Source organism: Gallus gallus, chromosome 4 (assembly GCF_016699485.2).
Source record: "Gallus gallus isolate bGalGal1 chromosome 4, bGalGal1.mat.broiler.GRCg7b, whole genome shotgun sequence".
NCBI lineage: Eukaryota > Metazoa > Chordata > Aves > Galliformes > Phasianidae > Gallus > Gallus gallus.
In genome coordinates this window covers 12,972-39,115 of record NC_052535.1, presented here as the reverse complement: position 1 = coordinate 39,115, position 26,144 = coordinate 12,972, and the positions used below count along the sequence as shown (strand labels likewise).

The 26,144-nt window shown below is 45.2% G+C and overlaps 2 protein-coding genes and 1 long non-coding RNA gene across 14 annotated transcripts; 2 read left to right on the top strand and 1 right to left on the bottom strand.

Annotated features, from left to right (window-relative positions):
- The first annotated feature begins 76 nt into the window (after positions 1-76).
- ZC4H2 (zinc finger C4H2-type containing) lies at positions 77-16,453 on the top strand. Of its 9 annotated transcripts, none has more exons than XM_046940639.1 (7): positions 77-1,368; positions 3,277-3,381; positions 9,265-9,328; positions 9,486-9,657; positions 10,717-10,889; positions 11,356-11,518; positions 12,518-16,453. In XM_046940639.1, the coding sequence occupies exons 1-7, from the start codon at positions 1,260-1,262 to the stop codon at positions 12,629-12,631; spliced, it is 900 nt and encodes a 299-aa protein (XP_046796595.1). In that variant the 5' UTR covers positions 77-1,259; the 3' UTR covers positions 12,632-16,453. The 9 variants fall into 9 exon arrangements, with proteins under 9 accessions (XP_046796595.1, XP_046796594.1, XP_040555148.1 ...); XM_046940638.1 differs by having other exon boundaries at positions 11,350-11,518; XM_040699214.2 differs by having other exon boundaries at positions 1,331-1,368; positions 3,290-3,381.
- Positions 14,998-21,594, bottom strand: LOC121110573 (zinc finger protein 497-like). 4 transcript variants are annotated; one of them, XR_006939126.1, is made up of 3 exons: positions 19,912-19,927; positions 17,679-17,771; positions 14,998-17,284 (listed from the first exon to the last, which is right to left on the bottom strand). XR_006939126.1 is itself a non-coding variant. In XM_046940642.1 (3 exons), exons 1-3 carry the CDS (start codon positions 21,556-21,558, stop codon positions 16,961-16,963), a joined length of 519 nt encoding a protein of 172 aa, XP_046796598.1. In that variant the 5' UTR covers positions 21,559-21,594; the 3' UTR covers positions 14,998-16,960. The 4 variants fall into 4 exon arrangements, 2 of the variants coding, with proteins under 2 accessions (XP_046796598.1, XP_046796599.1); XM_046940642.1 differs by lacking the exon at positions 19,912-19,927 and adding an exon at positions 21,457-21,594; XR_006939125.1 differs by lacking the exon at positions 14,998-17,284 and having other exon boundaries at positions 17,506-17,771; positions 19,828-19,927.
- Positions 21,595-22,484: 890 nt separating this feature from the next.
- Positions 22,485-24,933, top strand: LOC124418366. The gene is made up of 2 exons (XR_006939236.1): positions 22,485-23,820; positions 24,456-24,933. It is a non-coding gene; the product is annotated as an uncharacterized LOC124418366 (long non-coding RNA).
- The last annotated feature ends 1,211 nt before the right edge of the window (positions 24,934-26,144 follow it).

Below are 26,144 nucleotides of genomic sequence, written 5' to 3'. Positions count from 1 at the left end.
ACCGCAGGAGCGCGCACAGCCTTCCGCTCCTGACCGGCGCATGGGCGGTGCAGGCGCCTGTGCCGCCCCATACGCCGGAGCCGGCGGGGCGAGCGGCGGGCGCGCGAGGCCTCAGTCACGCGCGGCGCTATTAGGCGTGCTCCGGTGCTTCTCGGGCGCGTTCTGGCAAGGAAGGCCGCTATTAAGTTATTCTCTTGCTCGTAACCGACGTCTTACAGCTTAGGAGTCCCTTGGCAATAAGTCCTCGATTGGCTGTTGTGCTCGAGTTAAACAGAAGAATGGGAAAAAGGCTATCTCGTGCCCTCGTTGAAATGAGTGTGGCTGAGGGAAGGATGACATGCAGTACTGGAGGCTTTTTCCCAGTTTTGCAGATTAGTGGGATGGAAGATGAAATAAAAGACGTGACTGAGTTCTGGGGTGCATTACTAAGAGCGTGGCCAGCAGACTGAGGGAAGTGATCCTCCCCCTCTACTCTGCCACGGTGAGGCTGCTTTTAGACTGTTGTGTCCTGTTCTGGGCTCCCTGGTTCAAAAAAGACAGGGATCTGCTAGAAGTAGTCTGGCAGAGCATCTCCCGGGTGAGGAAAGTCTGAGTAACCTGGGTCTGTTCAGCCTGGGGAAAAAAGACTGAGGGGCGATCTGATGAATGTTTATAAATACCTGAAGGGAGGTGGGAGGCAAATAGATGAGGGCAGACTCTTCTTGGTGGTACGTAGCAGTAGGACGAGGAGTAATGGCCTAAAACTTGAACAGAGGAAGTTCTGTACTAACATGTGGAAGAACTTCTTTAGGACAGGGGTGACGGAGCACTGGAACAGGTTGCCCAGGGAGGTTGTGGAGTCTCCTTCAATGGAGATATTCAAGTCCCAGCTGGATGCCTACCTGTGCCACCTCTGCTTTAGCAGGGGGGTTGGCCTCTATGATCTTTTGAGGTCCCTTCCAATCCCTGCAACTCTGTGATTTTGTGAAATTTAGAGATATTTAGGCCCACCTTTGAACTGTGCCAAGAGTAACATAATGCAGGAGTGTGAACTGCCAGATCTAAGCTATTGATGAATGCTCTCACAGCATATATTGAAGGATTAACCAAAGAAATCGCCGATGCTTCAAGAGCTGACAAAATGATCTTAAGATCTCAGTGGTGTAGCAGAAATGCTAAGTCACAGCCTGAAGCAGTGATGGAGCACCTGGGGTCGGTGGGGGAGAGGGGGGAACAGGACCAACCTAGGGGAGCTCAGGTGCATGCAATGTACCTGAGTGATGGAAGGGGTGGAGCCAGGATCCACCCCTTCCAGACCTCATTTAAGGGCTGGCATCAGAGATGAGGTTTTCTCTCTGGAGATCCCTGTGTACCTGAGGCCTTTCAAAGGTAAGCAAGTTATTTTCTTTGTTTCTGTGCTGTTGCATTTGACCAGATTGTTGCTTGCTACAGTATAGAACTTTGCTGCTCTGCTGTTATTGCTGCCCTTTCCGTTGTGTTAGAGTGTTACGTGTGGGGGGGGAAAAGTTGTTCTTGCTATTGGAACTGTTTGTGCTACTTGTCACAATGATAACAGTACGTGGACTGAAGAAGTAGTTATTTTTTAAAATGTAACAAAATTCAAAGATGTGCTCAGTATGTAGAGTAGGATGGTAGTGATGAATTTTGTCTGCGGTGTATGTCTACTAATGCCTGGTTTTAAAGCTTCAAATGGGACCAAGGCTGAAGTTTTCAGGACCAGAAAATCAAAAGGCTTCTTTTTCAGTAGCAGTTGTGTGTGTAAGTCTTTCAGTTTCTGTTGAGGAAAAAAAAAAAAAATAACTATATGTTGGGAAAGAACAATCATGTATTTCCCCATATCTAAGTTTGTCGATAGCACCAGAATAGACACAATACATCAGTGCAGTGATTTCAGAGCAAAGAGCTGTCAGACCTGTTTTGTATGCAATGAAATGTGGAAAACAGATATGTGAAGGCACTTGTCCCAAACCATGAAACAAAAGCTGCATGCCATCAGCTTGAATATGTTTGAACTGCAAGTATTAGCATCAGAGCCAAAAGAGTAATCTGGTTGTACGGATCCTTGGCCTTCTGCTCTGCCCTTAAAGCAACATGCCTCGTGATGTCCAGACTTTACTTTGCAATTTCAAAAATGATTCTTCATCTCTAGAAACACTAGGAATCTCAGAGTGTACAAACACCAGAATACTGACAAGTCTCTCCAGGCTTTTCCTCACCTGGTCAGCTCAACTGATAGCAATGGTGCGAGTACATACTCCTTTCTTTCTCCTCTGGCACTTTGCTAAAAGTTACACTGGAAAAGTATTCAGAAATTTGACTGTAATCAAATAGTAATAGTAATGGAAGCCACATATTAAATGTCCATATTCCTCATTGATGAGGCGAGGAAAAAAAAAACGCCCTGTTCCCTGAACCGGCACAAGTTAAAAGAATACGCAAAGCAAATTCACTGTACTTCATACGTAGCATAAGGTAGAGGGCCCAGGAAGACAGATGTGATGATTTCACAACTGAGAGAACAGTAGGATATGTTTGTTACCACAGCAGGCCCTGATTCATGTGGATGCAGAGCTCAAGCTAATTGCGTGCTCCTAAAGATTGCTATTTATCTACAGACTGATGTAAAGCCTGCTGGAAGCAATGGCTCTCTACTCTGATATGAAATAGTCTGCCTTAAGCCTTGATTTATTTTGAATCCTTCTAAGGATTGTTTCTTCCTTTTGTTATTCTAAAGCTAATGGTTTTTTTTAGTTTTGCACAAATGTTAACACTTAAAGATGACTAAATATATCATTGTCAGTGGAAAAAATAATCAGGCAGCTGAAGTGCACTGGTTCTAATGTCATATGCAAGTGTTGAAGTTTTCATGAATGACCTGATGCCAACCTGTCACCTTCCCTTCTACAAACCTGAATCACTTTTGTTACAACAGGCTATTTACAGTTTTCTCACTTGTTTTGATTTTTGTGCCTGGTTTCTCAGTAGGTTCTTTGAGTTTGTTTTGAACTATGTGTGCCATTTCCAAAGGAAACAAGTGATATTTCTTTCATATTTTTCATCTTAACTTAGCTGAGTATGTGAGAGAAAACTGTAAGATTCCTCGACATGACACTCAGTAGAAAATGAAGTTCTTGACAATATTTGGTATAAATACATAAGAAATTGAATGGGAATACAGCCCAGTTTCTTCAAATTAAATGAATGGGTGTATAAATATTTACAGATAAATTGAAGTTACTCCTCTAAAGCCCCAAACAAACAAAAAAACCAGATTAGGTGTTTTTTTCAGATCCGTTTTCCAGCTCCAAGTGGCCATACGAATCTCACACCTCATCCCTTTTCCAGACAACCCTCCTGGCTGCCTGCTCTATCTTATTTGCGGTAAGTCTTGGTGATGGGTTTTCCTCCTTTGTGACACACTCTATTATTTTCTGGCCCTTTTAAGGGTGCTTTCTCTGGCATGAAGACCTATTGCAGACACTTGAATTCATGTTTGTGTATGATAGCTCATCCAGTTCCCAGGCCATTGGCCATGTCTGAGAGGACACTAAAGAAGGTGACAAGGAGCAGGTGGTTGTAGTAGAAATACGAAAGAAAATACCAAAGAATAAGATATGCCTCTACTGAACTCCAGATGCACCCCTAAGTCAGAACACCTAGTAGAAAACAGCATAGTAGTAATAATGGCTATAGCATGCTTTGTGGGAGGGGATAAGGGAGGGGGAAAGTACATCAAAATCACCATCACATCAAATTATCCCCTAGTGCTTATTCCGTGATTTTAATGAAATGCTAAATATTGCACAGACCTCAGGAGGGCACCTTGTTCCCTCTTTGCACTCCTAACAACCTTTGACATAACGAGGCGTGACAAGCTGATTTAAAATGTACTTGCAGGAAGAAGGGGGGGAAGGGGGGGGAAGCCTCTGCTTTGCATTGTGGGTGTTGTAGTCTTTCTGCCGACTGTCTGCCTAGGCAGTTAGAGGAAGCTGGACTCTAAGTCCCAGAGCTCCCACTAGAGCCTACCGCACAGGCTCAGAGACCGTATGCTAGGAGGGGGTGACTACGTTGTATCTATTGTATGTGTTCCCCCCCTCGCCCCCCCCCCCCCCCCCCCCGGCATTTTGTACATTTCACGGCATATTTAAATCGGGAGTGAAAAGCATGGCAGATGAGCAAGAGATCATGTGCAAACTCGAGAGCATCAAGGAGATCAGGTATGTTTGCTTTGTGCTGCATCAGTTACGTGAAGCAGCTTTCTTCTCTAGGAAGTGGAGTAGTTGCATCGATCTAAAAGTAGCTATTGTGCTACTGAGGGAAAGAAAACCACCCCAAGCTTTATGATAAGAGCTAAAAATACGTTTTTCTAGTTAGAAAAGGCACATCTGGAGCTGGGAAATGCCAGTGGAATGTGCAGCAAGCGGCGGCAACGGTCGTACGTTTCCAGAGAATTAGCTCAGTAATACCATTACAAGAGAAGGAAAAGCATGTGGGTGGGAAAGGCAGATTCAGCCCCATGCAATTGGGGAGTGGTGTTCGGGTGTGGGTGCTTTCTCTTAAACTCTTTGGATTATAATTTCTCATCCCTTAATGTCTCTGTTGTAAATCTACTGTTTTGTCTCACGCGGTTGCACCATTCTCTCCCCGCCGGCAGAAGCCTTAACGGGCTGGGAAAGGAAGGGGTTGTCACAGAAAGCTGAGGATGGGTGTGCCCCAAAGAATGGCATGGAGTGAGTGTCTGAGCAGGACTGGGACGGCTGAGTGCAGCTGGGCAGAGATTCGTGGCTGGTCGTGGGGCTGCTCAGCTGCCGGAGCAGAGGAGTCCGTACTGCTCTGAGATTGCGGCCTGTGGGGGAGCGTGGAGTATGCGCCTCTGCTGGAAGAGGGAAGCATCTGAGCCTATGAAGCAGTCAGTGCTCAAGACAGGCAGGGAAAGGTAGCAGAAGCCTTCCTACCTGCTGTTTCTGGCTGCCACTATGAAAAGATGATCAAAGCTGTGTGCTGGGGTGACAGTGTTGTGGTGGTGATGGATAGGGAAACACTGGCACTAGGCTTTTTCTGTCATCATCTGGAGGATCTGCCACAAAGGCATGCAGCTGTCTTGCTCTGCTGTTCTGTGCAATGTGATACAATGGGAAGTTGTATATAGTGCTCTCTATACAGCATATCTAACAGGATGCATTGAAGGAGGAAGGGATCATAAACAACAATGCATGACATCATTTGTTCAGAGGTGTGTTTTTCTAAGCTTTAGGTATGACATAGTCATTCTTGGACTTATGACACTGATATTCAGGTAAGGCCTAAGCTGTCAATATTTAGCAGAAGTTAATGTTTCCAAAAACCAGAGCATCTTACAAAGAAAGCATGGGCAGCAATCTGAAATGAAGCTGGGAGTTGAAGGGTGAGCTGGTAATGGGTAACCATTCAAGTGGCAAGAAGTGTTTTGGGGCATGACAGCTGAAGAGAAGCAGTCGGTGGGCACGTTTGCAGAAGAGGAGGAGGACAAAGGAGCTGCTGCCTGGCTCTGCATGGAAGTTGCTGCAGAGATGTCCTTCTGCCTAGTACCAGCACCTATAATAAGCACTCTTTACCCATGTAAAGAGGTGAAGAAGGCAACAGTGTATGGCCCTTTGCCTTTTTCATGCTCTACTATGAAGATGAACAAAGATCAGGCAAAAATATTCATGTGTCTAGCATTCCAAGACTACATGTAGAAAAAGATGGGATTGTACATGCTTTGTAGGGTAAGAACTGTGCTTTTCTACTCAGATATTAGGTATGCTCTTTTAAAATATAGGTGTAGCTATGACCTATTTGAGGTCCAGTTATTATAACACTGAATTTAAATATCATTAAATTATCTTTCCAGAGGGAGTGGTATCTTGTATTTGGAAATTTATGACACATTCTGTTTTCTGATAGTGTATTTAAGTAGTACATTAGCACTACAATTAAGACATTTTTTTAGATTAGTTTATGTTGTCTTATATGCGATATGAATAGCTTTGAATGTGATATGTGACATGTGAATGTGATATGAATAGCTTTACTAGATGATGTATCAATAAATTTGCTTGAACGTAATTTAAAACAAGCAAAAATCCTGCTTGAGGCATTGATGTCAATTTTGAGTTTCCTTTCACAAAATGTGGTCAAAAAACTACCTATTTCAAATATCCTTTCATTCTATAAAAAAATTCATTCAAAATAACTGAGACTTTCTTATGCTTACAAAGCAAACACACCTTTGATAGATTTGGTGGGCTTTATTTTAATCTGCATTCAGGGTACTATTCTACAGGCAGAGAAAAAACCTTACTATTGAAATAAAATAAAATACTTATTTCTGTTGCTCTGTCATATATTAAAGGCAGCTCAGCTGGGTTTTTGATGGAATTCTGGAATCTGATTCTGAAAACCTACTTTCCTAGATGTGTACAAATAGACACAATTGGTATGGAATTACTGCTGTCAGTAGTAGGCATGAGCCCCCAGTTCAGACATATCTGCACGTACTTACTGATATGCATTAAGTAAATTAACTTAATCCTAGCTGTGAAATTCAGCAAATACATAAAGACTGGACCTCAGTGTTATGACTGGGAGAGGATCAGAGGGTGTCTGTGAACTGATCCACAGCCGATGCCAGCTTCACTGCTTAATGTTGTACTGAGACGCAATTTGTTACTACTGTTATCATTGCAGTCTAAGAACTTGAATAAAAGGGCAAAGAACAAGAAGGCAGAATTCATTAGGCAGTATAGAAATCGCAATACTGGTTTTTGTTTCAAAGCATCATTGCATATTACCTGATGCTAATATAAAGGGCTTTAATTGTGTGCACTTTTTCTTTCCTAATACCAAAAGCTAATTATTGGAACTGAGATAATCCCCTGCAACTCATTTTGTGTAGCAATTTGGTAGAGGATAGCTGCCAGTGCCTAGTAACGGTTTGGAAGGTAATTGTTTCCATTCTGTTAGGTGAATGCATGTCATAAGCAGAAGAGTGGAAACTCAGAACAAATTCTCCTAGTTTCAGTGATCAAGGCTGCCTCTACTAAAGGAGCCTTTTAAATTAATGATGTCTGGTGAAAACAAACGTAAAAGTTTTGGGTTATTCTTTTCATGGGATATTTCTACATTTAAAATGGAGGATAGCAATGATCTCTTTTACTAGTATAACTCCAATATTTATATGGCTAGTAAGTATTGCTGTATGGCAAAAACTTGTTAAGTGTAAGTGCAATTTGTTTTTGCTCAAAGGCTTTTTTAAAATCCATACAGTGTATATTTTAAGAAACTTTACATATTTAGATCATCTCCTCCTCTAGCTGTGTGACGTGTCATCTTCAACTTAATTTTGATTCCTAATCAAGTTTCTAAGGTTGGAAAAGACCTTTAAGATCATCTAGTCCAACTGTCAACCCTACCGATATTGCCCACTAAACCATGTCCCTAAGTACTGCATCTGCCCTTTGCTTGAACACTTCCAGCTTGTGTGGCTACACCACTTTCCTGGGCTACCTGGTCCAATGCCTACCCCCACTCTATCTGAGAAGAAATTCTTCCTAATATCCATCATACTGGCTATAAGTTATTTATGATACTGTTCTTATCTGCTGCAGCTTCATAAGCTCCTGAGGTGAGAGAGGAGTCAACTGAAGCTGTAATTCTTGGAATAGGTGACCTCAGTTGGTTGTCCCAGGGACCAAGCTAGTGTACAATCAACAAATAAGCAGTGGTGTGGTTTGGCTGGTGTTTTACAGATTGTATAGCTAGAAAGATTATCACGGTGGAAAGGGATAATTGAAAATAAACGAAAACACTCACTCATGTTGTAGGCTCATGGAAAAACTCCAAAGGGAGCGATCTCCAGAAAGAGATCCTTCCCCAGTGGCAGTCAGCCCTTAAACATGGTCTATGAGAGGTACAGCCAGGCTCCACCCCTTCTGGTCACACAGCTGGATTGCCTTCACCTGTGCTCCTGCAGCTGACTCAGTGCTTGCCTCAGGTGGTCAACCAGAGGTTCAGGCCGTGATCCAACAGTTCTCATATAGCCAGCTTTCTGCCATGGTCTTCAGCAAATGGTGGAAGCCTGTTGTGCCACTTCCCTGTGCTAGTGATGTCTCAGGCAGTCAATAAAGGGGTTATAAAAACTTGGGGCATAATCATATGTTGCACTAATTGAGGCTAATTTGGAAAACAGAAACAAGGGGACTGAGAGGATTCACAGTCACAATGTGAGCATCCCCAAGAAGGAGAGTGACAGAGGGTGAGCTCTGGCCAAAGAATAGAATCTATTATAGACATCTACCATGTACTTTAAAGAATAGTCCCCAGGCTAGCACTAAAATTTTGATGGAATGAGAGAAAACAGAATCTCTGTTAAAGCCAAAGATAACAAGGAAGACCTGAGATGGTACTGTGCTATTAGTGGTGGGATCTTGCTATTAAGAAAACAGACTGGAGGAAGGATTTCTCCTTGTACTTCTGATGTAGCCCTGCAGATAAGGAGAATACACTTCTAACTGTGCAAGTTGATGCAATAAGAGTGAGAAAGGATCCTCTTCTTAAAACAGGGCCTTCTCAAAGTCTGGGTATTGTGGGAAAGAAAGTCACGCACCCTTTTCTAGGATTGGTTTGAAATGCATGTTCTTAGATTTTACTGTTCATCTGATAGCCAGCTTCCTGTAATCTACAGAGTACATTCTAGTCAGCTTTGCTGCTTATGTTGAAATTGAATCAAACTAGCTCCACTTTGTGTGAGCATGAGGAAACTTAAATACAAACACAAACTCTGTTTTCCCCTGCCCTTTCTTACATCGTGTCTGTAGGAAGTCTACTGTGTAATCAATTTGAAAACAAATCTGGAGATAGTTGTAGGAGGTGTTATGTGACTAAAAGGGAATTCTGCATTCTTGTTTGATTCACACAAGGTGAAACAAGGGATTCTAGAACTCTTTATTACGTGCTTGAAAAGTGACATTGGAGGCTGTTCTTATAGACACTTAAGTGTTGTTCCTTATTGGTTATGGCATGTCTTAATCTGACTTCTGGTACAGAAAAAGTAATATGTCACAAACATGACCAAGAGCAAGAACATGCTGTTTGCTCTGTTCAGCAAATTGGACAACTACTGGATCACGACAGCAGTATGCTGTTCTGCTTCTTAAAAATGTCTGATGACTGAAACTCACACCCTTTGACTTCTAGCTTTGAAGGCAGAGATCTGAACTGGGTTTCTAAACATTTTTGTTACAGATTGGCAAAAAAAAAAAAAAAAAAAAAAAAACAGAATGCAGGATGTGTGCAGAAAAATTTACAGGTATGTGAAAGGTACTAGATAAGTGTTATTTTTCACCCATATCTATTACTGATGCCTGCTTCATATGTTTATTCACCTACGATGTGATGCCTCACAAAAATACTCTGCAATTGCTTACTGTTGTCCCTTTGTATTTGTAATTATTATTGGGATCCAGGAATAAGACTTTGCAGATGGAAAAAATAAAGGCACGACTAAAAGCAGAGTTTGAAGCCCTGGAGTCCGAGGAGAGGCACCTGAAAGAATACAAACAAGAAATGGACCTGCTGCTACAAGAGAAGATGGCACATGTGGAGGAGCTGCGACTGATCCATGCTGATATTAATGTGGTATGCAACAGTCCAGACGCAGACAGTCTGACAGTTGTATGTGAATAAGGCTGCAAGTTGTGGAATTGCACTTGTCAGTGTATGAGTACTGGTTCAATTATCTGGACTTTACAACACAACACTATTCTAGGAACCTACAAAGTAAATTTAATATAGGAAATCCTTTTTTTCCCCCGTCTGCTTTGCCTGAGGTATTTTATGATGTTGGCATGGAAAATGTTTGGATCAAGGGGCTAGATGACCAAGTCCATTGTAGAATTTCACCAGTAGTCATAGTAACTTAATTCTGGCAGTCTCATAGAAAATGATTCTTTTAGTCTTTTCTCGTTTAGCAGCTAGAGGTGGGTAGTTGGGATTTTTGACTTTTTTTTGTGTGAGTGTGTGTGTGTGTGTGTGTGTGTGTGTTTGTTTTGGAAAAAAGGTATTTTGGGAAAATGCATGATATTTGTGAAGCTGTTAGAAAGAGCTGATCTTCATTGCTGAGTGGAACCACCAGACATTACCTCAGTACAGTAAGAAAAACCAGCCCGAAGGGAATTAATACAAATAAGAGGAAAAACAGCTTATAAAGAAGGAGTATTAGTCAATTAGAAGGGTTAAGTGGAGAGTTCATTACATTAGGGCACTGATGTGACTGTACAGTGATTTTTAGCTCTGAAGGTATCTTCACCAGAGCTTTGCACCAGAGATAAAACATTATCCCATTACAAGCAAGTACAAGGTATGTACTGGATGCACAGACTGCAAATATTTTTCACTTAAAGTTTCTGTTCCTCTACCCAGTTGCATAATTTCTCTCAGTAAGCTTCATCCTCTCTCTCTTTGCTCTAACATGGTCTTTTTCTGCTGCTTTTTCCATTTACTGCAGTAAGAGAGGTAGGAACCTTTTATTAGCTTGCTAATTAACTTCTAACCAAAACTCTTTGCATGACTATTGTGCTGTTTCCAATCTCTTTCAACTTGGGTGAGAAAAAGCTTTTCTTTTTGACACGGTTTCTTTGCTCAGAGAGCTATTGAAAGAATAGTCCTCTTAAAACCATATTCATGCTTCTGTTTCAGATGGAGAATACTATCAAGCAATCTGAGAATGATCTCAATAAACTCTTGGAATCTACTCGTCGTCTACATGAGGAGTACAAACCCTTAAAAGAGCATGTAGATGCTCTGCGAATGACATTGGGCTTGCAGAGGCTGCCAGATTTGTGTGAGGAAGAAGAGAAACTGTCCCTTGAGTAAGTCTCCAAAGCAAACACTGTCTGGTTTTACACAAATTTTTGATTCTACTGATTATTTTGCCATTTTGTTTTTGTTGGCAGTTGGAAGAAAGGCCTTAAGAGGCACTGGAGTTTTTCAGAAAAACAGTTTTCCACTGAAAGCAGCTTGACACTACAATGAATATATAATATTGCATATATATATATATATATGCATTAATTTATTAATTAATAATATATTATTAAATTAATATATTGCATTAAAATATTAACTTTAACAGGATAAAATATAAAAATGGGTTTCAGTAGTGAATCTAACACTATTAAAGATTAAGTATGTACATCATGTATTTTATAGCCTATTAGATTTATATTCATGTGATTAGATTTATATTCATTATACTTTAACACAAAATATTCCATAAAATAATGGCGTAGTCCAGAAGGTGCTTATTTTTAATTATTTATTTATTTATTGGTCTAGCTACTTTGAAAAGCAGAAAGCAGAATGGCAGACAGAACCACAGGAGCCTCCCATCCCAGAGTCTCTGGCTGCAGCTGCAGCAGCTGCCCAACAGCTGCAAGTGGCTAGGAAGCAAGATACCAGACAGACAGCAACGTTCAGACAACAGCCACCTCCAATGAAGGTTAGGAAATTGAATGTGCTGTTTTTCCTTTTGTGTCATTGGAATATACAGTGCTTATAAGTTTGATCAGTATTTGCAAAAAGGAAAAACGATGTGTCCTGATTCTGATCTTTTCTGTAGAGGTTCTTATCAGTAGCAACACCAGTGGACTTAAACTAGTAGCACCAGTCATCAAGGATTAAGGACAAGATTCTGCTTTATTTGACTAATTTATGATGCAAGATTATCTATAGCAATGCAAGACTAACGTATGGATCAATTCAACCTAACCATAAGCACTTAAGAGAGGTGTACTACCATAGACAGTTCTACTCATCTCTTTCTGTAGTAAGTTAAAAAACAAAAACAACCCCCCCCCCCCCAAAAAAAAAAACCAAACACAAAAAACAGTAATTCTATAGGGGTATCTATCCCACTCAGGTTCCAAAGATTCACTGACTAGGGGGTTAAAAACTGAGGTAAGTTATATTTCTTTGTTATATACTTCATGTTTAGGGTTAGGTCAGCAAAAACCTTTCTGAGAGCAGTATGTGTCATTCAAATGGAAGTTAAAGGGCTTAGTATGAAACAAAATAGTAGAGAGCTATATCTTGTGTTAAATATGTAGAATTCATCTAATCACCTTCTCTGCTTTGAATTCTGTGAAACTGTATTTAGTTTTCAATATAACTTCTGACTCAGCGAGTTGTTACTCATGTAGACATCTTTAAAACATGGAAAGCTTAAACAAAAATAAATTTCATGCTGAAATTATCAATACAGGCCTTAGCCATGTGTTTGCTGACCTATAGTTTCACTTTGATGAGATGGTCATCTTTTCCAATTGGCCTTGTTCTTCAGAGACCTGGAAATAAAAATTGGCATTGGTTTGCCTTTGAAAGCAAGAAGTCTTTGTTATTTTTTTTTTCTGTACTGTATCTTAGAATATGATACCCAATAACTAATGTATCAATGCCACTCTAAATATTTATAACAGAAAGCTGCAATGTTGCATTTCAGGCCTGTTTATCCTGTCACCAACAAATTCATCGGAATGCACCAATATGTCCACTCTGCAAAGCAAAAAGCCGATCTCGGAATCCCAAAAAGCCCAAAAGGAAACAGGACGAATGAAACTCAGAAAACTGCTGAGCAAAGTGTGAGCTTTTCCAATACCATTCCAGTAAAACTGTAAACGTGGCCAGACTTTACTGAGATACAGATGCAAGTACGACCAACCCATTGTTTTCTATCAATGCAGTGTAAGCACAATGTTCCTGTTCTGTTCTAATTTTGTTCTGGTCCTTAGGATGTTTTAGGAAAATAAGTATTAATGGTGCTACTGTTTAATGTTTTAATCATTCCATTTTTTTGGATTCCTAAGCAATATAGAATTCTTATGTGAGTATCCTAGACATCAGGCTATGCATACTGGCCAAATGCAATTACCACAGACACTTTTATGTCCTGTTTTTCATAGAATCATAGAATGGCTTGGATTGGAAGGGACCTCAAGGATCATGAAGCTCCAACGCCCCCACCCCGGGCAGGGCCACCAACCTCCACATTTAATACAATAACACATTAATACCCCAGACTTCCCAGGGCCCCATCCAACCTGGCCTTGAACACCTCCAGGGATGGGGCATCCACAACCTCTCTGGGCAGCCCGTTCCAGCACCTCACCACTCTCTCTGTGAAGAACTTCCCCCTGGTATCCAACCTAAGTCTTCCCTCCTTCAACGTAAAACCATTTCCCCTTGTCCTGCTATTATCTACCCTTTCAAAGAGTTGACTTTTAAAAGTAGATGTTACTAAAAGATTTTTTCAATTTTCAAATGGTCTCCTGTTGTCAGAAGAAATGAAGAAAAAAAAAATGGTTGGTTTGTTTTAAGATTGCATAGCCTTAGGTATCAAATACTGTGTTTTTTCCCCTTTTTTAATTCAGGGGAAAAAATTTTATACAAGGGATCAGTGCATTAAGGACACAAGCGAATTTTGATTTACTGAAGTTTGACTATACTTTCAATCAAATTTGGCTTAAAGTTTGGAAAAGGGATCCAGTTATAGGCTGTGTATGAATTACTAAAAATGACAAGATGTTAAAGCATCGCACATAAGGTAGTATTGTTTTCAGCAGTCAGAAAACTGACTGAAACGAATACACTAGTAGTCCTTCTAAGTTCTAAGATAAATCCAATATGTCCACAGACTGCAACGGTAGCCATCCTGCACAGCTCCTCTTTCTGGATTCTGCAGCAGAAATCTCCTTTGGCATATATATCCTTGACTGAATTACAGGGAAGTTCAGTAACATATACCAGGAACAGCGTCAACTTAAAAATCATGCAGTTCACCAGAACTGGTGTGTTTTTATGGTGTTTTTTTTTCCCTAACCAGAACTTCCTATTGTTATATCTTTTAATAAGCCATTTTGATATTAGTTTTATTTCACGTTTTCTACTTTCTCTGTGTGTGTACAAGAAGAATCCTGACTGCAGGATCCTGCAGACCCCTCACTGTATGTGTTTCATCTCATGTAACAGTTTCTCCCACAGGGAGGTTGTAGTGACCCAACTATGGAGCTGGGATTTCTGGCTTAACTATTTCTAATTCTAGTTTTGTCACTAACATGGTTGATCTCTGGTACTGTATATCATTTTCACTAATTTCAGGAGACAGGAAGTGCCTGTTAGCATTTGTCTGCACCCCCCCCCCCCCCCCTTCTTTTTTTTTAGCTCAAGTTTTCTTCTACTATTACATTAGTATGGTGATATTTAGAAATTTGCTTGTTATAAAAGAACAGTGAACCCCTAAGTCACTGGTTGGAACTATGCCATATGGCGGGGACTGTATAAATTCACACAAAATGATTTTGCTGGCAAAGTGGCATATATTGTCATTAATTTCCAAACTCTGCCATAAAGTACACAAGTATTTTATTGAAATAGTACTATAATTTATGTCAAGCTCAGTGAGTATTCTCCCGTTTTAATGTTTCATAACCAAATAAACATCTGTAAGCAGGGCAGACAGAATGTGGACTATATGCCACTGAAAAGATGTAAAGAATGAATTCTGTAAGCTCTATTACCCAGAGTTGCCCTCTGGGAGTTAGTGATAATGGAGGATGGTGTGACCCCATGATTTTTTTACCACATGGCAGTAGTGCCCCAACTGTCTATTTTTATGCATATTTCCTAACACAAACTGTGTTCTGGTTTTAAATGTCAGGGAGACTGTATGCTGTGTACCCTGCTAAGAGCAATTCCTATTGAGTTTAAAGGAAGATATACACAGGTTTGAAGACTAGCATACGGATTCCTCTAATCTGCATGTATTAAAGCCGCATACCTCTGTGATAGATATTCTTAAATTTAAGAACTAGTGACATTGGAGAATGAGTGAATGGCTTGCAGTGAAGTAGTGTGTATAGAAGAGTAGGCTTTTAGAACTGATTTACAGTCCTGAAATAGATGGGGGTTAGTCCTAGCTGTTCTTATTTCACTATTGCTATACCAGGTTCTTTATTTCTTGGGGATCTCTAGAGTTCTAGACTGAAGCATGCTTAAGGATGCACCATTTCCTAATTTTGTATGACAGTTTTGTATTATTGCTTTAGTTTTAAACTAGTCTCTTGTGCCCTTGTGTTTAACAAGTTTAGTTATTTTAAAAAAAGGCAAAAAAATGTATATGACATACTGCATTTCTGTTAATCACGTTACTGTTTACAAATCTGTTTGCACATCCTTTCTGAAGTTCAGTCGTATGAGTAGTGAGGTTTTTGTTGAGAAAGAGTCAAACTCTTCCAATGAGACAAAAATCCATATTATATATTGAAGGGTCTTGGGGGCAGAGGGATGGAGAGAAGCATTATCTTTCTTAGGGAACTAGTAATCTGTTATCTGACAGGCAGTTCTTTAATTAAGGAAAACTGAAGGGCTCTTCTGGTGACAGCCTTGGCCCTTTCCTCCCAGACATCTTTCTTGAGAGACTTCAGAGGTAATTATGAAATATTGATCCCTTGCTCTGCCAGAGGAGACAGGTATCTGAAGAAGAGTTTATACCACAAAACTATGGCATTTCTGCTATGAAGCAAAAATGGCCTCTTCATTTTTACCTAGAGTTCTTTCAGGATGTTTCTTCACTTCACTTAAATTCATTCTTATTCAGGTTAAATTATCTTAATAGCCACAAAGAAACCCTTGCCACATAAGCTGAGAGGCTATTTAAGCCTTGAATCCCATAGAAGACTTTTATATTTCTAACCCATGGTTTGACCCCAGTCATTTCCTTCTCCATGTATATGCAAGTGGCAACAGAATCACAGGATTTGCTGTAGTTGGTTCCTGGGGTCCTTCCCCAGTTTTTCATCTGCCTTGAGTGGTATAGTCCTGTTCTTCTGCAGCCAAATGGCGAAGAGTTCACTAGCATCTCTCCCTATTCCTGGTGCCCAATTTAAGCTCATGCTAGAAGGATGAAAGCATTTTTACTGTGTAAAATGGCTTTACTATTAAAAATATTCATACCGAAACTGGGGTTGGTCAACTACTAAAGCGTTATTGCCAAGGACTCCATGACATATAAAGAAAATGTAAGCCAAATTCTAATAATTGCACTTAATGAGTTTAACTTTGGCTTTCTAAATGGTGCACGTGGCTTCAAGTTACATTACCTACTTTTGTAAGAATAGCCATTGGTGTGCTATTCTAAGTACTGGATTACTTAAGAAGTCAGGACTGTACTAGCAGTTTAAATAAATAAATGAAAGTGCTTTCCCCTATTTTACGGTTTACTAAGTCCCTTGAAGTAGGCTTTCATTTTAGCTTTTAGGTGTTTTAACAATACCTGGAGTGCTTCAATGGTTTCTGTGTTAATATGTTTTGTTCCTCTGACCGGGATTGAGCTGTTAACTTCTCTGCACGGTCCTTTCTAATAAACTTTTGTTTCATGTCATGCTTGCTTTCCCCTTGTAAGTTTCTCCTGAGCACAGTAGAGAAGCCACTGTGTAATATTCCTGATTGTGAAGCTTCAGGCTTGCTGTCTAGGCTGTCATTTGTCAGGAATTCAACTCCAGAATGTGTTTTTTAAGGAAACAAGTTCCAGCAATCACTCGCTTCCAGGTATGAAATCCCTAAATTCTGTTTGAAACTCATACTTGTCCGTCGCTCTCTGCATGCGTGCCTACTGACTAGTTTTGTTCGGCACAAAGAGTTGCCACATAATTAGATATCTTCTCTTCATTTTGCAAATTAATGGAAGATGTTTCCTTCTCCCAAGGGATCTCTGTAATATAATCTACTTCCCTTTGTTGTTATGTGAACAATAAACTCTCTCCAAGAAGAACTGCAGAGAGAAAAAATGTTTGAAAAATCTTCTTGTGTTGTTTCATCATCTGATTAGGTGTTTTTGAGATAGACTTATGACATACTTCATATTGTCCTTCATGTTAGTAATGTATCATCACATGGTATTATCACTGCAATTCCTCAAGAGCTGAAAAGAGGCAATGTGACTACATGGCAGATCCTGGCACTGGTTGTGAATGGAAGAACTGACAAGAAATGGCTCAATATCGAAACCAATCCAGAGGATATTTACAAGCCTTGGGTGAGCCAGATGGAATGTAAGAGGGGGAGGCCAGGTACGGAAGCTGTTACTGTGATGTTTCTTAGCAGACTTGCACGGCTGTTTTGATTGCTCTGTTAATTGTTTCAAGGCACCCTTGCCTTCGCTGCGTGCATCTGTCCAATTGATACCATGTTTTTTCATCAACTCAGATGCTGGCTGAAATAGAGAGAGAGAGAGATAGGGGTGTGTAGAGATGGAGAGATGGGGTGTATATATAAATACATACACGTGTATATATAGATATGTATATATATACATACACGTGTATATATAGATACAAGTATATATACATACACGTGTACACACATGTGTGTGTAAACATAAATAAATGTATACATACTAAAAAACAAAAGGCATGACAACAACAACTTGCTGGTTATGAATTCCTTTAATTACAGGTATACCTAAGCATTTAGCAGGGGGTTGGAAGGCATGTCAAAGTTTTCCTTGCTTTTCTTTGTCGTCTCCCCTTCTTCCCCCCCTTTCCTCTGCCAACAAAAATAAGAGAGAAGGTGAAACGCGCCCGCAGTCCCAAGCGATGCGCTCAAACCTGGGCAAGGAGTTGTTTCGGCGGTATCTGCTGCCCCCTGATGACCAATGAGGGGAACTGCGTCGGAATGGTTGCCACGGTCTCTGGTGCCATCTGGTGGCGAAAAGGTGGAATTGCACCACTGTAACTTTAGTGTCGGAGGAGAAAGTACGCATGCGTACTGCCGGCAAGCGCCTCGCGCATGCGTACGGCCGTCTCGCAGGTCGCGCATGCGTACTGCGCTACCGGAGCTCGTCCATGCGTACTGCCGTCTCGCCGCTCGCGCATGCGTACTGCCGTCCCAACGCTCGCGCATGCGTACTCCCTTCCAGAATGTTGCGCATGCGTACTGCCTTCACGCGACTCGCGCATGCGTACTGCCGAGTCGAGTCTCGCGCATGCGTACTGCCTTCCATAATATCGCGTATGCGTACTACCGTCTCGCCGCTCGCGCATGCGTACTGCCGAGTCGAGACTCGCGCATGCGTACTGCCGTCTATGATGTCGTGCATGCGTACCACCGTCCATAATTTCGCTCATGCGTACTGCCGTCTATAATATCGCGCAAGCGTACTGCCGTCTACAGTGTCGCGCATGCGTACTGCCGTCTATAATGTCGCGCATGCATACTGCCCCTTCGCGACTCGCGCATGCGTACTGCCGTGCCGAAGCTCGCGCATGCGTACTACCGTCCCACTGCTCGCGCATGCGTACTGCCGTCTATGATGTCGCGCATGCGTACTACCGTCTCGCGGATCGCGCATGCGTACTGCATTCCATAATATCGCGCATGCGTACTACCGTCCCAACGCTCGCGCATGCGTACTGCCTTCCATAATGTCGCGCATGCGTACTGCCGTATCGGGGCTCGCGCATGCGTACTGCCGTCCACACTGTCGCGCAGGCGTACTGCCATCCAGAATGTCGCGCATGCGTACTGCCGTCTATACGGCCGCGCATGCGTATTGCCGTCCCAAGGCTCGCGCATGCGTACTGCGGTCTATAATGTCGCGCATGCGTACTACCGTCTATAATGTTGCGCATGCGTACTACCGTATCGGACCTCGCGCATGCGTACTGCCGTCTATACTGCCGCGCATGCGTACTACCGTCTCGCGGCTCGCGCATGCGTACTGCCTTCCATAATGCCGCGCATGCGTACTGCCGTCCACAAGCTCGCCCATGCGTACTGCCGTCCCGATGCTCGCGCATGCGTACTGCCGTCTATGATGTCGCGCAAGCGTACTGCCGCTTCGCATCATGCGCATGCGTATTGCCTTCCATAATGCCGCGCATGCGTACTGTCGTCCCTATGCTCGCGCATGCGTACTGCCGTCCAGAAGCTCGCGCGTGCGTACTGCCGTCTATGATGTCGCGCAAGCGTACTGCCGCTTCGCTTCTCGCGCATGCGTACTGCCGTCTATACTGCCGCGCATGCGTATTGCCGGCTCGCGTTCCGCGCTTGCGTACTGCCTTCCATAATGTAGCGCATGCGTACTGCCGTCTCGATATTCGAGCATGCGTACTGCCGTCCATAGTGTCGCGCATGCGTACTGCCTTCCATAGTGTCGCGCATGCGTGCTGCCGTCTCGCCGCTCGCGCATGCGTACTGCCGAGTCGAGACTCCCGCATGCGTACTGCCGTCCATAATATACCGCATGCGTTCTTCCGTCTCAACGCTCGCGCATGCGTACTGCCGTCTCGCAGTTCGCGCATGCGTGCTACCGTCCCTACGCTGGTGCATGCGTACTGCCTTCCATAATGTCGCGCATGCGTACTGCCGGCTCGCGGCTCGCGTATGCGTACTGCCTTCCATAATGTCGCGCATGCGTACTGCCGTCTCGAAGTTCGCGCATGCGTTCTGCCAAGCCAAGACTCGCGCATGCGTACTGCCGTTTCGAAGTTCACGCATGCGGACTGCCGTCTCTACTGTCGCGCATGCGTACTGCCTTCTCGCCAGTCGCGCATGCGTACTGCCGAGTCGCGATTCGCGCATGCGTGCTGCCGTCTCAGGGCTCCCGCATGCGTAAAGCCCTCTATACTGCCGCGCATGTGTATTGCCGGCTCGCGGGTCGCGCATGCGTACTGCCTTCCATAGTGCCGCGCAAGCGTACTGCCGTCCCTATGCTCGCGCATGCGTACTGCCGTCTATGATGTACCGCATGCGTACTACCGTCTCGCGGATCGCGCATGCGTACTGCCGTCTATGCGGCCACGCATGCGTATTGCCGTCCCAAAGCTCGTGCATGCGTACTGCCGTCTATGATGTCGCGCATGCGTACGACCGTCCATAACTTCGCGCATGCGTACTGCCTTCCATAATGTCGCGCATGCGTACTGCCGCTTCGCGAATCGCGGATGCGTACTGCCGTCTCGAAGTTTGCGCATGCGTACTACCGTCTCGCGGCTTGCGCATGCGTACTGCCGTATCGAGTATCGCGAATGCGTACTACCGTCTCGCGGCTCGCGCATCCGTACTGCCGTCTCGCCGCTCGCGCATGCGTACTGCCGCTTCGCGACTCGCGCATGAGTACTGCCGTCCCAGCGCTCGCGCATGCGTACTGCCGTGTCGAGACCGGCGCATGCGTACTGCGTTCCATAGTGTCGCAAATGCGTACTGCCGTCTCGTCGCTCGCGCATGCGCACTTCCGTCCATAATGTCGCGCGTGCGTTCTATCGTCCCAACGCTCGCGCATGCGTACTGCCTTCCATAATGTCGCGCATGCGTACTGCCGTCTAGGGGGTCGCGCATGCGTACTGCCGTCTCGAAGTCTGCGCATGCGTACTACCGTCTCGCGGCTTGCGCATGCGTACTGCCGTATAGAGTATCGCGCATGCGTACTGCTTTCCATAATGTCGCGCATGCGTACTGCCGTCTCGCCGCTCGCGCATGCGTACTGCCGTCTATGGTCTCGCGCATGCGCAGTGCCGTCTATAGTGCTCGCGCACGCGTACTGCCGTCTTTAACTTCGCGCATGCGTACTGCCGTCTCGCTCCTCGCGCATGCGTACTGCCTTCCATAATGTCGCGCATGCGTACTGCCGTCCATAATGTCGCGCATGCGTACTGCCGTTCATACTGTCGCGCATGCGTACTGCCGTCTATGGTCTCGCGCATGCGTACTGCCGTCTCGACGGCCGCGCATGCGCAGGGCGGTCGATAGTCTCGGGCATGCGCACTGCCGTCTATAGCGCTCGCGCATGCGTACTGCTGTCTTTAACTTCGCGCATGCGTACTGCCGTCTCGCTGCTCGCGCATGCGTGCTGCCGGCCATAATGTCGCGCATGCGTACTGCCGTCTCGAACCCCGCGCATGCGCAATGCCGTCCATAGTACCGCGCATGCGTACTGCCGTCTTTAACTTCGCGCATGCGTACTGCCGTCTATGGTCTCGCGCATGCGTACTGCCGGCCATAATGTTGCGCATGCGTACTCCCGTCCATAATATCGCGCATGCGTACTGCCGTCCATAATGTCGCGCATGCGTACTGCCGCCTATAATGACACGCATGCGCACTGCCGTCGATAGTCTCGCGCATGCGCACTGCCGTCCATACTGCCGCGCGTGCGCAATGCCGTCTATAGTGCCGCGCATGCGTACTGCCGTCATTCGGCTCGCGCATGCGCACTGCCGTGTCGAACCGCGCGCATGCGCACTGCCGTCTATAGTGCCGCGCATGCATACTACTGTTTCGCGGCTCGCGCATGCGTACACCGTCTATGGTCTATCGCATGCGTACTACAGTCTCATCGCTCGCGCATGCGTACTGCCGTCTAAAATCTCGCGCATGCGTACTGACGTCTCCGGGCTCACGCATCCGTACTGCCGTCTTGAAGCCCGCGAATGCGCAGTGCCGTCTATAATGCCGCGCATGCGTACTGCCGTCTCGACGGCTGCGCATGCGCAGGGCCGTCGATAGTCTCGCGCATGCGCACTGGCGTCTCGCTGCTCGCGCATGCGTACTGCCGTCTTTAACTTCGTGCATGCGTACTGCAGTCTATGGTCTCGCGCATGCGCAGTGCCGTCTCGCGGATCGCGCATGCGTACTGCCGTCTATAATGCCGCGCATGCGTACTGCCGTCTCGAAGACCGCGCATGCGCAGGGCCGTCTATAATTACGCGCATGCGTATTGCCGTCATTCGGCACGCGCATGCGTACTGCCTTCCATAATGTCGCGCATGCGTAATGCCGTCCATAATGTCGCGCATGCGTACTGCCGTCTCGAACCTCGCGCATGCGCAATGCCGTCTATAGTGCCGCGCATGCGTACTACAGTCTCAACGCTCGCGCATGCGTACAGCCGTCTCGCGGCTCGCGCATGCGTGCTGCCGTCCATAATGTCGCGCATGCGTACTGCCGTCCATAATGCCGCGCATGCGCATTGCCGTCTCGACGACCGCGCATGTGCAGAGCCGTCTCTAATGTCGCGCATGCGCATTGCCGTCTATAGTGCCGCGCATGCGTACTGCCGTCTCGCGGCTCGCGCATGCGCACTGCCGTCCATAATGTCGCGCATGCGTACTGCCGTCGTTAACGTCGCGCATGCGTACTGCCGTCTCGGTGCTCGCGCATGCGTACTGCCGTCCATAATGTCGCGCATGCGTACTGCCGCCTATAATGACGCGCATGCGCAGTGCCGTCTATAGTGCCGCGCATGCGTACTGCCGTCATTCGGCTCGCGCATGCGTACCGCCGTCTCGAACCCCGCGCATGCGCAATGTCATCTATAATGCCGCGCATGCGTACTGCCGTCTAAAATCTCGCGCATGCGTACTGCCGTCTATAATTTCGCGCGTGCGTACTGCCGTCTCGAATGTTGCGCATGCGTACTGTTTTCTATAATTTCGCGCATGCGTACTACCGTCTCGAATCTCGCCCATGCGTACTGCCGTCTATAATGTCGCTCATGCGTACTGCATTCTCGCCGCATACAGCTGTAGTTCCGCGCATTGGCCACCTGGCGGTAGCAGAGACAGTGGAATGAAATACTCCGACGAGATTGCTGCGGATCCTCGGCGCAGTCCCTAGCGATCCGTTCTCTCTTGTGATGACGGGGGAAGAATACGAAGTTAGAAGGGGGGCAAAGACGAAGAAAACAGACGAAAAGTACTCCAAGCCCATGAAAGCTGTGCTAAGTGCTTATGAATATCTGTAAAAATGAAAAAGGGAATTTTTTTTCTTTTTGCCACCATCTGTTGCATTGTTTCAAATATTCACATACCAAAATGTAACTGCCCAGCATATTTAATGATAACGAAATTAAAGCATGCTGGCAGAAAGTACCAGGCCATATTAATGTTCGCTCACCCTCTGTCTTGTTCGTACTTTAATGTCTTTGTTTCCAAGCGCTTTTCTTCAACTCCGAGTTTCACTTCTGTCTTTTTATTCTTTTTAATGCCATAAAATGGATAGCTTTAGGCCCTAGCATGTCTAAACAGGCAGACACTGCATAAAGCTGCAGTTCTGAGATTTGTGTGGACCATTACATTGTTTCCACAAAGATTAATGAAAACTGCAGTTCTTCACCTCAGTTTACAGATGGAAAAAATTAATTCACCTGCATAGAAGGAATCAGTGTGTCACAGCTGCCTTTGGCAAGATGGTCTGAGAGTTATGCAGGTCCATCAGGCTCAGCTACAGCTTTTCATCTGCCCTTCCTCCTGCAACCAGAGAGATAGCCCACACGGGCATGGGGTATGCAGACCCTCCCCAGTCAACTGCAGCAGTCGCTCCTGCCAGCACTCCCTTTCCCCCAGATCATTGCCATTTCACAGGCTGGAGCCCTATGTGGCAGAAGAGGAGAGAGCTACAGGCAGAAGTAAAACAGGGTGCTGGGATTCCTCCATCCTGCTGCCAGATGTCTTCTCTGGCATTCTGGGGGTGGGCAGGGGACTGTGGGAGCACCCTCGAGGCTCTGGGCAGGATGGTAGGAAGCAAAGATGCAGCTGCAGGCAGTGGGCTGTGGGCTGGAGCAGTGCAGCCAGGCACAGCCGCACGGCTCACAGTATGGGCACACGGAGGAAGTTCATCCAGCTGAGAGCTGCTGGGCTGTCCTTACCATGCACTCTCCCATCCTACAGGTCTGCACAGACTGCAGCAGTTGCTCAAGCATTTTCCACTGCGGCAGCTCACAAGCGACAACTCCAACCTTGACCCATACAGGTAATGACAATATACACACACAAATACGCACCCAATACAGAATCTGGCACTCTACAGTTCTCCCAGAGCTTGTTACTGCTTTTTAGGCTGCTCTTCACTCCCCTATGTCTTGTCCCATGCCTTCCCCATTTCTTTTTCAGGCTTTCCCCTTTATTTCCTCACTTCCTTCCCCATCCCATCTCCCTGCAACAGTGGGCATGCTGTACAGCGAGTGCATTCTGGAGATGATTTGCCTGTTCTCCAAGTCTGCTATGTCTTCATAAATCCCACATCGTGCCTCAGCAGAAATTGCTGTATCAGTATTGAAATCTGTGCTACCCTGTCTATTAGAAATTTCACCAATTGCCTTTGAGGACAGACTGGAATCAAAATATGTGGGCCATCATAGCTTGTCCATTGATAAACCTCCCCTTGCTGGACAGGCAGACCCAATTACTTTTTTTTTTTTTTTTTTGGGGGGGGGGGGGGGGGGGGGGGGGGGCTTTATGCCTTTATGGGATCTTTGAGATCACAGCCTGAAGCAGTGATGGAGCACCTGGTGAGGGGTGTAGCCCTATGAGCACAGGTGGAAGCAATGCACCTGTGGGACCAGATGGGGCTGAGCCTGTCTCCACCCCTCCCTAATCTCATTTAAGGGCTGGCAGCCAGAGAGGAATTGTCTCTTTCTGGAGGCTGTGTCCTGTGGATTGGTGGGTGAGCCCTGGTCCTTGGAAAGAGGTAGGTGATTTTTTTAAATTATTATTATTTTTATTGCAGGGTTTTGATCTCTGCCTTTCTGAGAGGATTCTATGCTGGTTTAGGGTAGCTATATCTGCTATGCCTGTCCTTATGATGCCCTTCAATTGTTCTCTGAGAAAAATGAAGGGGTTGTCTCCCTTTCTCTGACCTGGTAGTAGCGGAACTGACATACATTCATTTCTTTTGTTATTGTTTCATTTCTGGAATGCTTCAATCAGCCCCAAGGTAACCCTGGTTGGCTTACTGAGCATTGCAACTCCAGAAATGCCTGGAGCTGGTGCTCTTTTCCATAAAGGGGTTCTGTGCTTTCCAGATCTTCTTTGCAACTCTTCTTAAACTCAATACCTTCTCATTAAGTCTCTGTTCCCTCTTTCATGATTCTCATCTCACAGTCTCCAACCTGGGACTCCAAACTTGGTTTGTCTGCCGCCACGCTGTCCCAGCCCATTTTATGACATGTACTCTCTGTGTCCCCCTCCTTGTTCTCTTTGTGTCCTCGTGCCCCACCCGCGTCTTTGTATTCTCCCTGTGTCCTCTCTCCATGTCCGTTCTGTGTCTCCTAATTATGTTCTGCGTCCCTTTTGATCTCTTTCTGTTTTGCAGCTCGATGGGGTTTAAGGATTTCTGGGGCTCCTCTAGCTAGTGGTTTAAGCACTGTGAAATCTGTGGAGCAGATAATGGAACACCACAAGCCCCTTGTTTGTGCATGGCTTGTATGCAGGCAGCTTTTGTGATAGCTGTGGAAAGCTCACTTAAAGATGAAATGGGGGTTACCTTGCTCAGTGGGGTCTATTTTTCCAGCCCAATAAGCTACATGGCTAGTGATAGAGTGAGGTGAATCTACCAGGCCGGGACCTGAGCTTAAGAAAACCACTGGGCCCCAGTAGCCATTTTCTTCATCCTCACTTGATATAATACAGTCTCCACTACTCGAGCATAGTGAGCACAAATATTCTGTTCCCATTTTGTCTGGTTCTCTCCTATATTGTCCTTACAAATTTGTCAGTGGTAACAGGTGCCAGGGCATAATTCTCAGAGCACACTGTGGCCGACCGCCCCAGGGTCCTATGGTTCTTTCTGTTTCTATGGCAGATCTGGCTTTGTATTTATAGGAAACAAGGGATTGTTCTCTACTAGGCCACTTCATCAGGATCACCCCAGATATCTCCATTCCAGTTGTCTGGGGATGCCATTAGTTTCCTAACCTGTATGGTACCCAAACCCCCTGCCCCTCTTCCTTCCATCCCCTGACCCCCCATTAAATAGCTAGCTCTGCAGCTATGGGACCCGACAGTGTGATGAGGCAAGGCCTCTGATCTACTGAATACTGAGACTGGCACAGAGAGGCTCTACAACTGGTCTGGATCTTCCTGAGTGGAGTACTTGGTAAGTTTCCCCAGAGCTGCTGAGCATGCAGGCTTCCCTGCCTGCCCTTGTTTCACACCAGGCTATTGATGTCCTTTGTGTCATCATGTCTCATGGCTTCAGGTATCATACCACAAACTCCTTAGAGTTGGAAAGGACCATTTATGATGATCTAGTCCAATTTCCCTACAGCGAACAAGGACATCCACGGCTAGATCAGG